General features: G+C 45.0%; 1 protein-coding gene across 3 annotated transcripts in view; it reads right to left on the minus strand.

Annotated features, from left to right (window-relative positions):
* Nucleotides 1–13,693, minus strand: part of LOC103233017 (carboxylesterase 5A) — a 126,233-nt gene that overhangs the window by 20,464 nt on the left and 92,076 nt on the right. For 2 of the 3 annotated variants that reach the window (XM_038008469.2, XM_073015392.1), the window contains exons 1-4: nt 12,967–13,483; nt 11,663–11,867; nt 9,452–9,590; nt 1,286–1,419 (exon numbers count right to left, since the gene is read on the minus strand). In XM_038008469.2, coding sequence (XP_037864397.2) covers nt 1,286–1,419; nt 9,452–9,590; nt 11,663–11,867; nt 12,967–13,039 — 551 coding nt within the window. In that variant the 5' untranslated portion in view covers nt 13,040–13,483. Of the gene's footprint in view, nt 1–1,285; nt 1,420–9,451; nt 9,591–11,662; nt 11,868–12,966; nt 13,484–13,693 lie in introns of those variants that run through there. The other variant, XM_073015391.1, reaches the window with a different exon arrangement.

Here is a 13,693-nt window from a genome sequence, read left to right on the forward strand (position 1 = left end):
ACCTTAAGGCTAATAACCCTACAACCCTCACACCTATGAGGTAGGTGGTGCTGGTTTTTCTCCCTTTGCTTCTTTGGGTCTTCTCCACCCTTCTCTGCCCTGCCCCTGAAAAGCTGACCTCTAGGAATGGCATCACCCAGGCCTCAGCTATGTGCCATGAGGGTGGGCTAGAGAGAGACTGCGATGTTTATCCCACCACCCCATGCTCCATCTCTGATGGGAAGTGTTTGGGCAGAGGGTGCTTTTTTCCACAGTAACAGCTCATGCCAACTCCCTTCCACTAAACCTGTGAGCCTGCTGTCAGGACACCAATGGATACATCAACTCTTTAATTCAGGCACAGAGAGGTTAAACCCCCTTGCCCAAGAGCTAGAAAGCTGCAGTTTTGGGATCCCACGCCCCAATGCTGCTGCCCCTGCCAATTGCATGTTTTCCAGGATGGAATTAATGGGAGAACAAATGAAACAAGTGGAAATGCCATAGAACCAAAGAAATGTCTAGACTGAAAGCATGCATGCAGTGCACACCATATATGCATGTCATCCTGGGGCACATTCTACTCCCCTCCATTTTCCAGTTCCCCAGACTGCTCCTTCCCCTGATCCCCTCCACTGTCCATGACCACTGAGCTGGCTCTGACTCCACCTTCTCTCTCCCAGGACCCTGCATCTGGTCAAGAGTCAAGCCCTGCCAATTTTACGTCCGTTCTACTGTGGCTCCCGCCCTGGACCCCGTTTCTTCATCTCTGTTTATCCTGAGAAGCATTATACCTTAATGGTTACCATCTCAGCCTCGAGCACAGGATTCACAGTGTGGTCACTTATTATCTGGGTGACCCTGGGCAAGTCACTTAACCTGCTTTGCCTCAATGGTTCTCACATCTAAAATGGGGATAATGATAGTGCCCACTCCACATGGCTGTGAAGATTGACAGCGCCAGGCAGACAATAAGCATGTCATACACTCATGTTATATACATGTTAGCTATTGCTTTTGTGTTTGAATGACCCCATGGCCTGCATCAAGACAATGCCTCCCAGTGGGGCTCCCCATCTGCAGCTGGGCACCCCTGGCTTACCCTCCACTCTGCTTCAGAGTGAGATTCCTGGTACACTACTCTGAGAAAGGTAATCCTGGCCCCTCAGTCTGTGTTGGATAAAGCCCAAACTCCATGTACAGCCTGGCATTCAAGGTTCACTCGTTCTTAGGTCGCTCAGCATTGTCTCTGGCTACTGCACGGCTGCTCCTTGGGGATCTGGGGTGTCGATTATTTGGAGAGACTCACGTGAAGAAGCCAAATATTCCCAGCCGGTACTGGATGACCACAACCAGCACGTCCTCATAGGCAGCCAGAGCAGACCCATCGAAGATGGAGGCTGAGCCAGTCTTGAAGGCACCCCCTGGGAACCACACCAAGACCTGAGGAGGGAAGAGGAGTGTCCAGTCAACCAGGAGGCACCACCACCCCTCCCCATGCAGGTGAGGCACACGTTCTTAACACCAAATAGAAATGTCCCACTTGCTAAGTGGGGTATGAGGTTTTGTCTTTTGAAGAAGGCCCAGGGTTAAGCATGTGGGCTCTGGCACTTGAGTGCCTGGGTTTGACTCCCACTGCCACTGACTAGCTGTGTGACCTTGGGAAGATTACTTAGCCTAAAGCTCATTTTTCTCATCTGTAAAATGTGAAGAAGGAAAGTATCTCACTAATGAAGTTATGAGGTTTAAACAAAATTCTGCATCTAAAGTTCATAGAACAATGAGCAATAGCACATTTCAAGTTTCAAGTGCTCAGAAATAGCTCACTAAATACCAGTGAGCCTGTGACCCACAGGAAGATGGAAACCATTGTAAGCCATGTATAAGAGCAAAAGCAGCTCAAGGTGTTTCAGAGAAAAGCTCTCAGAGAGAGGAGAGGAAGGGAGGGGAGGGAAGGGGAGAAAAAGAGAATGGAGGAGGTGAGGGGAGTGGAGGGGGGGGGGAAAGAGGAGGAGGAGAAGAAGAAAGAGGAGGAGGAAGGGAGAAGGAGAAGGAGGAAGGAGGAAGAGGAGAAGGAGAAAGGATGAAAAATGAAGAAAGAAAGAAGAGAAAGAAGAAAGATCAGGCACAGTGGCTCATGCCTGTAATCCCAGTGCTTTGGGAGGCTGATGTGGGCAGATTGCCTGAGCTCAGGAGTTTGAGAACACCCTGGGCAATATGGTGAAACCCTGTCTCTACTAAACCAAAAATTAGCCGGGTATGGTGACAGGCACCTGTAATCCCAGCTACTCAGGAGGCTGAGGCACAAGCATCCCTTGAGCCCAGGTGGCGAAGGTTGCAGTGAACCGAGTTTGCACAACTGCACTTCAGCCTGAGAAGAGAGCAAGACTCTGTCTGCACCCCCCACCTCTCCCAAAAAAAGAAAAAAAAACTGGGAAGAGTAAAAATTGTATTGATTAGAAAAATTGGAACCAGGAAACATAAGACATTATTCAAGTGGCATTATCTATATTTATATATTTAACAATAAATCCCTTCCATTCTCTTTCTTAAGGTCATATTAGAGATTACAGCCTTTGGGACAGGTAAAGAGAAGAAAGCCACAGAAGAAAGGGGAGGTGGACAAAGCGCTTTCTTTGGTGCCAGAATCTAGCACCTACTGTGTGTACAACATGGAGCAAGTCATTTATCCCCTTCCTAGGCCTCATCTTCTCCATCTGTGGAATGGGTCCAAATCGTCCTTACCCAGTTAAATCAGGTGATGTACTGTGCCTGGTACACAGCAAGCATTTAATAGACATTACTGTTATGATACAAGGCAGCCAGTTTCCCCTGGCAGAGGCCATGGGGAAAAGAAGAGGATGCGACAATTTGGCTAAAAAAATAGAATATGCCTTTCCCCCACTCACTGACATAGGGATATTTTATATTCTTAAATGAAACACTTAACATGATTACCTGACTGTCTTCATTATAAACAGAAAAGTTGGAGCATAAAATTATCCCTTTTGAAAAAAGAGAGTGCGCCTAAAATGGCCGAATAGGAACAGCTCCAGCCTCCAGCTCCCAGCGGTGAGCGACACAGAAGACGGGTGATTTCTGCATTTTCAACTGAGGTACCAGGTTTGTCTCACTGGAGCATGTCAGACAGTCGGTGCTGGTCAGTGGGTGCAGCCCAACCAGCAAGAGCTGAAGCAGGGCAAGGCATCACCTCACCTGGGAAGCACAAGGGGGAAGGGAATTCCTTTTCCTAGCCAAGGGAAACTGAGACACACAACACCAGGAAAATGGGATAACTTCCACCCTAATACTGCACTTTACCAAGGGTCTTAGCAAATGGCACACCAGGAGATTATATCCCATGCCTGGCCCAGAAGGTCCCACGCCCACAGAGCTTCCCTCATTGCTAGCACAGCAGTCTAAGATCTAACTGCAAGGCAGCAGCGAGGCTGGGGGAGGGGCAGCCGCCATTGCTGAGGCTTAAGTAGGTAAACAATGCCACAGGGAAGCTTGAACTGGGTGGAGCCCACCACAGCTCAGGGAGGCCTGTCTGCCTCTGTAGACTCCACCTCTGGGGACAGGGCATAGCAAAACAAAAAGCATCAGAAACCTCTGCAGATGTAAATGTCCCTGTCTGACAGCTTTGAAGAGAGCAGTAGTTCTCCCAGCATGAAGGTTTACATCTGAGAACGGACAGATTGCCTGCTCAAGTGAGTCCCTGACCCCCTGAGTAGCCTAACTGGGAGACATCCCCCACTAGGTGCAGACCGACACCTCACACCTTACACAGCTGGGTACACCTCTGAGATGAAGCTTCCAGAGCAAAAATCAGACAGCAACACTTGCCATTCAGCAATATTCTATCTTTTGCAGCCTCTGCTGCTGATACCCAGGCAAACAGGGTCTGGAGTGAACCTCAAACAAAATCCAACAGACCTGTAGCTGAGGGTCCTGACTGTTAGAAGGAAAAATAACAAACAGAAAGGACACCCACACCAAAACCCCATCAGTATGTCACCATCATCAAAGACCAAAGGCAGATAAAAACCACAAAGATGGGGGAAAAGCAGTGCAGAAAAGCTGGAAATTCAAAAAATCAGAGCACATCCCCCCCTCCAAAGGAACACAGCTCATCACCAGCAATGGAACAAAGCTGGATGGAGAATGACTTTGACGAGTTGAGAGAAGAAGGCTTCAGACGATCAAACTTCTCAGAGCTAAAGGAGGAACTACGTACCCAGAGCAAAGAAATTAAACCCTTAAAAAAATAATGGAAGAATGGATAACTAGAATAATCAATGCAGAGAAGTCCATAAACGAACTGATAGAGATGAAAACCATGAATCGAGAACTAGGTGACAAATGCACAAGCTTCAGTAACTGACTCAATCAACTAGAAGAAAGAGTATCAGTGATTGAAGACCAAATGAATGAAATGAAGCGAGAAGAGAAGTTTAGAGGAAAAAGAGTAAAAAGAAATGAACAAAACCTCCAAGAAATATGGGATTATGTGAAAAGACCAAATCTACATCTGATTGGTGTGCCTGAAAGTGATGGGGAGAATGGAACCAAGTTGGAAAACACTCTGCAGGATATTATCCAGGAGAACTTCCCCAACCTAGCAAGGCAGGCCAATATTCAACTAGAGGAAATATAGAGAACGCCACAAAGATATGCCTCGAGAAGAGCAACTCCAAGACACATAATTGTCAGATTCACCAAAGTTGAAATGAAGGAAAACATGTTAGGGGCACCCAGAAAAAAAGGTCACGTTACCCACAAAGGGAAGCCCATCAGACTAACAGCAGATCTCTCAGCAGAAACTCTACAAGCCAGAAGACAGCGGGGGCCAATATTCAACATTCTTGAAGAAAACGATTTTCAACCCAGAATTTCATATCCAGCCAAACTAAGTTTCATAAGCGAAGGAGAAATAAAATCCTTTACAGACAAGCAAATGCTTAGAGATTCTGTCACTACCAGGCCTGCCCTACAGGAGATCCTGAAGGAAGCACTAAACATGGAAAGGGACAACCGGTACCAGCCATTGCAGAAACATGCCAAATTGTAATGATCATTGATGCTAGGAAGAAACTGCATCAACTAATGAGCAAAATAACCAACTAATATCGTAATGACAGGATCAAATTCACACATAACAATACTAACCCTAAATGTAAATGGACTAAATGGTCCAATTAAAAGACATAGACTGGCAAATTGGATAAAGAGTCAAGTTCGCTGTATTCAGGAGACCCATCTCACATGCAGAGACACACATGGGCTCAAAATAAAGGGATGGAAGAAGATCTTCCAAGCAAATGGAAAACAAAAAAAGGCAGGGGTTGCAATCCTAGTCTCTGATAAAACAGACTTTAAACCAACAAAGATCAAAAGAGACAAAGAAGGCCATTACATAATGGTAAAGGGATCAATTCATCAGGAAGAGCTAACTATCCTAAATATATATGCACCCAATACAGATACAGGAGCACCCAGATTCATAAAGCAAGTCTTTAGAGACTTGCAAAGAGACTTAGACTCCCATACAATAATAATGGGAGACTTAAATCAACGAGACAGAAATTAACAAGGATATCCAGGAATTGAACTCAACTCTGCACCAAGCGGAACTAATAGACATCTACAGAATTCTCCACCCTAAGTCAACAGAATATACATTCTTCTCAGCACCACATTGCACTTATTCCAAAACTGACCACATAGTTTGAAGTAAAGCACTCCTCAGCAAATGGAAAAGAACAGAAATAATAACAATCTGTCTCTCAGATCACAATGCAAACAAACTAGAACTCAGGACTAAGAAACTCAATCAAAACCACTCAACTACATGGAAACTGAACAACCTGCTCCTGAATGACTACTGGGTACACAACGAAATGAAGGTAGAAATAAAGATGTTCTTTGAAACCGATGAGAACAAAGATACAACATACCAGGATCTCTGGGACACACTTAAAACAGTGTGTAGAGGGAAATTTATAGCACTAAATGCCCACAAGAGAAAGCAGGAAAGATCTAAAATTGACACCCTAACATCACAATTAAAAGAACTAGAGAAACAAGAGCAAACACATTCAAAAGCTAGCAGAAGGCAAGAAATAACTAAGATCAGAGCAGAACTGAAGGAAATAGAGAGACAAAAAACCCTTCAAAAAAATCAACGAATCCAGGAGCTGTTTTTTTGAAAAGAAACAAAATTGACAGACCACTAGCAAGACTAATAAAGAAGAAAAGAGAGAAGAATCAAATAGATGCAATAAAAAATGATAAAGGGGATATCACCACTGACCCCACAGATATACAAACTACCACCAGAGAATACTATAAACACCTCTATGCAAATAAACTAGAAAACCTAGAAGAAATGGATAAATTCCTGGACACATACACTATCCCAAGACTAAACCAGGAAGAACTTGAATCCCTGAATAGGCCAATAGCAGGCTATGAAATTGAGGCAATAATTAATAGCCTACCAACCAAAAAAAGTCCAGGACCAGACGGATTTACAGCCGAATTCTACCAGAGGTTACAAGGAGGAGCTGGTACCATTCCTTCTGAAACTATTCCAATCAATAGAAAAAGAGGGAATCCTCCCTAACTCATTTTATGAGGCCAACGTCATCCTGATACCAAAGCATGGCAGAGACACAACAAAAAAAAAAGATAATTTTAGTCCAATATCCCTGATGAACATTGATGCGAAAATCCTCAACAAAATACTGGCAAACCGAATCCAGCAGCACATCAAAAAGCTTATTCACCATGATCAAGTGGGCTTCATGCCTGGGATGCAAGGCTGGTTCAACATATGTAAATCAATAAACATAATCCAGTATATAAATAGAACCAAAGACAAAAACCACATGATTATCTCAATAGATGTAGAAAAGGCCTTTGACAAAATTCAACAGCCCTTTATACTAAAAGCTCTCAATAAATTCGGCATTGATGGAACATATCTCAAAATAATAAGAGCTATTTATGACAAACCCACAGCCAATATCATACTGAATGGGCAAAAACAGGAAGCATTCTCTTTGAAAACTGGCAGAAGACAGGGATGCCCTCTCTCACCACTCCTATTCAACATAGTGTTGGAAGTTCTGGCTAGGGCCATCAGGCAAGAGAAAGAAATAAAGGGTATTCAATTAGGAAAAGAAGAAGTCAAATTGTCCCTGTCTGCAGATGACATGATTGTATATTTAGAAAACCCCATCATCTCAGCCCAAAATCTCCTTAAGCTGATAAGCAACTTCAGCAAAGTCTCAGGATACAAAATCAATGTGCAAAAATCACAAGCATTCTTATACACCAATAACAGAGAAGCAGAGAGCCAAATCAAGAAAGAACTCCCATTCACAATTGCTTAAAAGAAAATAAAATACCTAGGAATCCAACTTACAAGGGATGTGAAGGATCTCTTCAAGGAGAACTACAAACCACTGCTCAGTGAAATAAAAGAGGACACAAACAAATGGAAGAACATACCATGCTCATGGATAGGAAGAATCAATATCATAAAAATGGCCATACTGCCCAAGGTAATTTATAGATTCAATGCCATTCCCATTAAGCTACCAATGACTTTCTTCACAGAATTGGAAAAAACTGCTTTAAAGTTCATATGGAACCAAAAGAGAGCCCACATTGCCAAGACAATCCTAAGCCAAAAGAATAAAGCTGGAGGCATCACACTACCCGACTTCAAACTATACTACAAGGCTACAGTAACCAAAACAGCATGGTACTGGTACCAAAACAGAGATATAGATCAATGGAACAGAACAAAACCCTCAGAAATAATACTACACATCTATAGCCATCTGATCTTTGACAAACCTGAGAAAAACAAGAAATGGGGAAAGGATTCCCTATTTAATAAATGGTGCTGGGAAAATTGGCTAGCTACAAGTAGAAAACTAAAACTGGATCCTTTCCTTACTACTTATACAAAAATTAATTCAAAGTGGATTAGAGACTTAAATGTTAGACCTAAAACTATAAAAACCCTAGAAGAAAACCTAGGTAATACCATTCAGGACATAGGCGTGGGCAAGGACTTCATGTGTACAACACCAAAAGCAATGGCAACAAAAGCCAAAATTGACAAATGGGATCTAATTAAACTAAAGAGCTTGTGCACAGCAAAAGAAACTACCATCAGAGTGAACAGGCAACCTACAGAATGGGAGAAAATTTTTGCAATCTATTCATCTAACAAAGGGCTAATATCCAGAACCTACAAAGAACTCAAACAAATTTAAAGAAAAAACAAACAACCCTATCAAAAAGTGGGCAAAGGATATGAACAGACACTTCTCAAAAGAAGACATTCATACAGCCAACAGACACGTGAAAAAATGCTCATCATCACTCGCCATCAGAGAAATGCAAATGAAAACCACAATGAGATACCATCTCACCCCAGTTAGAATGGCAATCATTAAAAAAATAAGGAAACAACAGGTGCTGAAGAGGATGTGGAGAAATAGGAACACTTTTACACTGTTGGTGGGACTGTAAACTAGTTCAACCATTGTGGAAAACAGTGTGGCAATTCCTCAAGGATCTAGAACTAGAAATACCATTTGACCCAGTCATCCCATTACTGGGTATATACCCAAAGGATTATAAATCATGCTGCTATAAAGACACATGCACATGTATGTTTATTGCAGCACTATTCACAATAGCAAAGACTTGGAATCAACCCAAATATCCATCAGTGATAGACTGGATTAAGAAAATGTGGCACATATACACCATGGAATACTATGCAGCCATAAAAAAGGATGAGTTCATGTCCTTCGTAGGGACATGGATGCAGCTGGAAACCATCATTCTCAGCAAACTGTCACAAGGACAGAAAACCAAACACCACATGTTCTCACTCATAGGTGGGAATTGAACAATGAGATCACTTGGACACAGGAAGGGGAACCTCACACACCGGGGCCTATTGTGGGGAGTGGGGAGGGGGGAGGGATAGCATTACGAGATATACCTAATGTACATGACGAGTTAATGGGTGCAGCACACCAACGTGGCACATGTATACGTATGTAACAAACCTGCATATTATGCACATGTACCCTAGAACTTAAAGTATAATTTTTTTAAAAAAGATACCTCAAATTAAAAAAAAAGTCAGACTCCTTTTAAGTAGTGTCTTTTCTGAAAGCTTACAGGTCACTAAATATGCAGCAGATTGGAAAAACAGAACAAAATAAAAATTAAAAGTCAAGGCACTGCCAATAAAGAATCAATCAGAAAAACTGATCATGTGAATCTATCATTCGAATGATTTTTTAAAATTGTTGATATGATTACATTTCCCTTTTACCCAACAGGGGGTAGTTCCGATTCCAGACATGCAACTGCGCTGCCTGGATCCCAGACCAAGGTCCTGCTAGCTGGAGCTTGAAGCACACACAGCAGGCAGCCTTACGGGGAGCTTGGAACCTGCATCAGCGTGGGCAGGCGCATAGATGTTCAGGTACAAGCAGTCTTCTGACACGCCGATATTGGGGTAATGCACCTTGAGCATGTGTTGATCTAAGTGCAGCCACTCTGAGTTCTGGAGGCACCTTGGAGAAGGAAAGGAGAAAACCCTCAGAAAAAGTTATCAGCAAACTTGCCTGGGAAGGGCCAGTTCTTCTGAGAGCAGGGAGGCCTGGCTGTCTCCTCTGCCTGAGCAGAAGAGGCAGCTACTGGTACAAAGTCCAATCATGCCCAAACCCCCACGGTTTCCAAAACAAACAAGCAAGCAAATTATAATTCTCTTTGATCTGATTCCTGGCTAGGAAAGCACATGGTGTAGAATAATTGCACCGTTACCACCCAAAACCCTCCTATGCCACCATGATAATATAGACACACATAAGAAACCAAGCTGGCCCAACAATTCTCCAAACTGTAGAGGGCAGGACACAGTCGAATAATAAGGGCTTTGCCCTTGCAGCTCCCTCTTCTGTCCCCAGAAGAGCAAAGGAACATTTCCAGTCCTCTGTACCTGGAACCAACCGGGATAGACTCCCACACCCAGGCTTTGCTCAAGCCGCGCCCTCTGCCTCGACTGCTCTCTCCCCATATCTGCGTGCTCACATTCTTCCCTTTGTTTCAGATTCACTCCAACTTGCCACCTCCTCCCAGAAGTCTTCTGAGATTTCTCCAGTTCTACCATATCTCTTCTTTGGAAACACCCACCTACTTTGCGTTCTTTCCCAGAACTTGTCCTAAGCTTGTACGTGTGCATTATCATCATCCCCAGCTCAGCTGTGAGCACCTGAAAGCCTACGACTCTGTTTTAGTCACCTCTGTACCTCAGAGCACCAGCAGAGCATGATACACCGTAAGATTAAGTGAGGCTGTAATGTGAATGCTTCTACCATACTGTGTGCACAATCAATGCTAGTTGTTTTCTTAATAGAATAATGTGCAATATCGCTGCACGTCTTCTCCTGACAGGTGTTCATGCCTCCCTGCCCCTTTTGTATGTTGCTGATCAGGCCTCAGTGCTTTCAGAAAAGCCATCTCTGACCTCCCATCAAAGCTGGGCCAGGTGGGTCTTTGTTTCTCCTCAGTGCCCTTCCCTGACACCCTAATGGTTGCCCTTCCCATCTTATATTTTAACTGTCAATTACTATTTACATTCCTGCCACCATCACCCCTCTGCATGCTGCCTGAGGACAGCTGTGACTCATCCCCTACTGTGTCCCCAGGCCTAATGGAGAGCCAGTTGGCCTAATGGAGAGCCAGTTATCAAGTTGGTTCTCAATGAATACTAGTTGAGTGAATGAATGAATGCACACAACAAATGAGTTTCAGCTTGATGTCCTCAGTCCTTGGACCACATGGGGTCATCTTCTGTGGCTTAGGGAATATCCTGGCACCAAAATTTCTTCTGCCAGGAACCCATGTGGCCCAACCTGAGAGCTTGACAGAATCTAAAGACTTGGAAGATTCTAGAGGGATTTTCAAGTCTCACTGCCCACCCAGTCAGTCTCACCTCAACCCCCCACAATTAACCTGGCAACTGCTTACCTACCCGAGCTTGAAAATCTGCAGTTACCAGGAGCTCCTTACCTCCCAGAGTTCCTGTGTCACAGAGACACGTCCACATGTTCATTCCACGGGTATTTATGGAGTTCACCATGGGCCAGGTGAACAGCATCAGGCACAGTTTTGACAGCTGGAGTTAACACCCTTCTAGTGTGGTTCTTCTCAATAAAGCCCCACCCAGTCTGACCACAGAGGCCAGGCTTGAGTGAGAGGTCACAAGAAGATACCTAGACAGTCCCTTCTGATCAAACGACTCAGTAAACCCATCTCAGCACTTCCAGAACACCTGGCTGGTGATCAGGGTCTCTAGAGAGCATTCAGATAATAGTTTCCTGGGCTCAGCTCGGGATACTCTGATTCAGAAAGTTCAGAAGGGAGCTTGGAGAATCGGCATATTTTTAAAGATGCCTCCAGCGTCCTGGCCATCAGTCGGTTTAGAAGTCAGGGGATTACCGAACCACTGGCTCGAGTCTCAAGCCCTCTCTTTCCCTCCTCCCCCATCCATGCCAATCCCTCTTCTTTCTCACTGGGCTGCATGATCTGCATTCCTGCCGCTCCCAGAGCCACAAGCCACCCGTGGGCCCAAACCTGGTCTTACAAATTAGGGTAGGAGGTGGCTTCTCTCAAGTTATCCCAGGGCGATGCAGGCTGAGGGTTTGTAAATCGCAGGGGTCCCAGCGGGGGAGCAGCAAAGGGGACTCCGAGGAACACGTTCACAGGCACAGGGCTTCCCAGCACGGTGACTTGCTTGCCCTGAATCCATCCCAGCCTGGTGTTCCTCTGTGGCCCTTCAGCAGAAGGCCCTGGGGGAACACATGGGAGGAATCAGGAGCAGGCTGGGGACAGGCAGGGTCATGGCCCACCCAGCCTGGAGCTCCCCAGTGGGGACATGCTTCCTTCACCCAGAGGCTGTGCAGCTGACAGTATCCAGGTTCCCTCTCCATGAATCCAGGTCCATGGCTTCTTCCGAGATTGCTGTAGAAGTCACCCCCATGAGACCACTGACTTAGTTTCTCCTAGGAGCCCAGAAGCACCTAGCCACAAAATCTCCCCCATTCACTCAGGAACCCATCTCCCTTCTGCTGAGAGCTCTTTCTTTCTACAGGATTGACACACACCGAACTCTCTAGATCCTGGGTTGCCACAAACTCATCTTCCCAGGGGTTCCTACACTTCTGTCACTCCACACCCTCCGGCACCACTGCCGGCACATCTGTGCAGCACCTGCATGATTACTGGCTTTTTATTTTTTTCTTAAAATTTAATTTCAATAAACTCCTTTTAAAATTTTACCTAGAAGAATTCCAAGTAACGACATTTATGGAATTGTGGTTGGTGAGTTAGGTATATGCTTTTGAATACACATGAATATTCATGGATGAAAATGTAAAATTCTTAAGCAGATGCTTCCTGAAATCAACCCATCTACTTCCAGCAGCATGGCACTTTGGGAGACGGGGCATGCAGGAGTCTCAGTCACCACACAGAACGTGGAGGCTTGGGAAGGAAACTGCCCAGCTACTTACTTAGCAAGACCCAGGTGTCTTAGCACTGTTTCTAATTTCATTTCATTACTGAAAGTCCTGTCGCTGCAGCCAGGAGTGCAGAAGCACAGGCTCTACTCCTCACACCTCCACAGTGCTCAGGATAGAGCCCCTCTAAACCCCTTGCAGCGTGTGAGCAACCCAAGGGCAGAACAAGGGTCTTTTGTGCTCTACCCACCCCAAGAAGGAAGCTCTGGTCCTAGGTTCTCGGCAACACCAGAACATTGATGCCATCAAAGTACTACATAGCTCTCCACAGACCCTCAGAGACCTCTAAAAAATAACCTCATTTCTACCAGTGGAAAATCCTCTCCCACCCCATCTTCTGAGAGCCCTCCTCTCCCACTGGATATCTCACCCTTGGTGGGGGCTGCAAGGACCCAGATAGCCCAAAATAGGATCTGGCCTGGGTGCACCCAATTCCCACTCATTTGGCTGCCTGCCCGAACTCCGTGAACATCGACGGCTGCTGCTGGCCTCAGAGAGCTTCAGTTGGGAGCCAGAAAGAGCTTCTTGTTAACTGGTAAGTGCTGAATAGGTAGGCAGAGGCAGCCGAGTTACTGAAGAACAGCATCAGAACAATATTCTCAAAGGAATTGACCAAGCAAGACTTTCCTGTTCTGATTTACATAAGAAGCTGATGATTAACTCTTGAGTTGGGGAAAGATAATTTGATTGGCTTTGGAATTCCAGGATGGGGGAAATAGAAAAGACATTCCAGACCAGGCAAGACATTTTAGGATTACGAGTTCCAGAGGCCCAAGGATGAATGAGGTTTCCAGCCCTGCTTGTGGGACACAGTGCAGGCTAGAGAAGCTGAGAAGTTTCTGAGAAGAGGAAGAAGGTTGCTGCTGGAACAAGCGAGTGGCTCTGAAGGCACAAACACTGCCAGCTCAGACTGGCAGCCCGGCTGGCCCTGCCAACAAGAGTCTTCAATGGCCATTTGGTCTACAGCCTCCTTGGCAACCTTGAGGCCTCTTAGATTATATTATTTCCCCTCTGGCCCTTCATAGTTGCCACCAAAAATATTCTCCCTGGCCTTCAAATCTGTCCCTTCATCTGACCAGAAATATTATCAATTCTCT

This window comes from Chlorocebus sabaeus, chromosome 5 (assembly GCF_047675955.1).
Source record: "Chlorocebus sabaeus isolate Y175 chromosome 5, mChlSab1.0.hap1, whole genome shotgun sequence".
Lineage (NCBI taxonomy): Eukaryota > Metazoa > Chordata > Mammalia > Primates > Cercopithecidae > Chlorocebus > Chlorocebus sabaeus.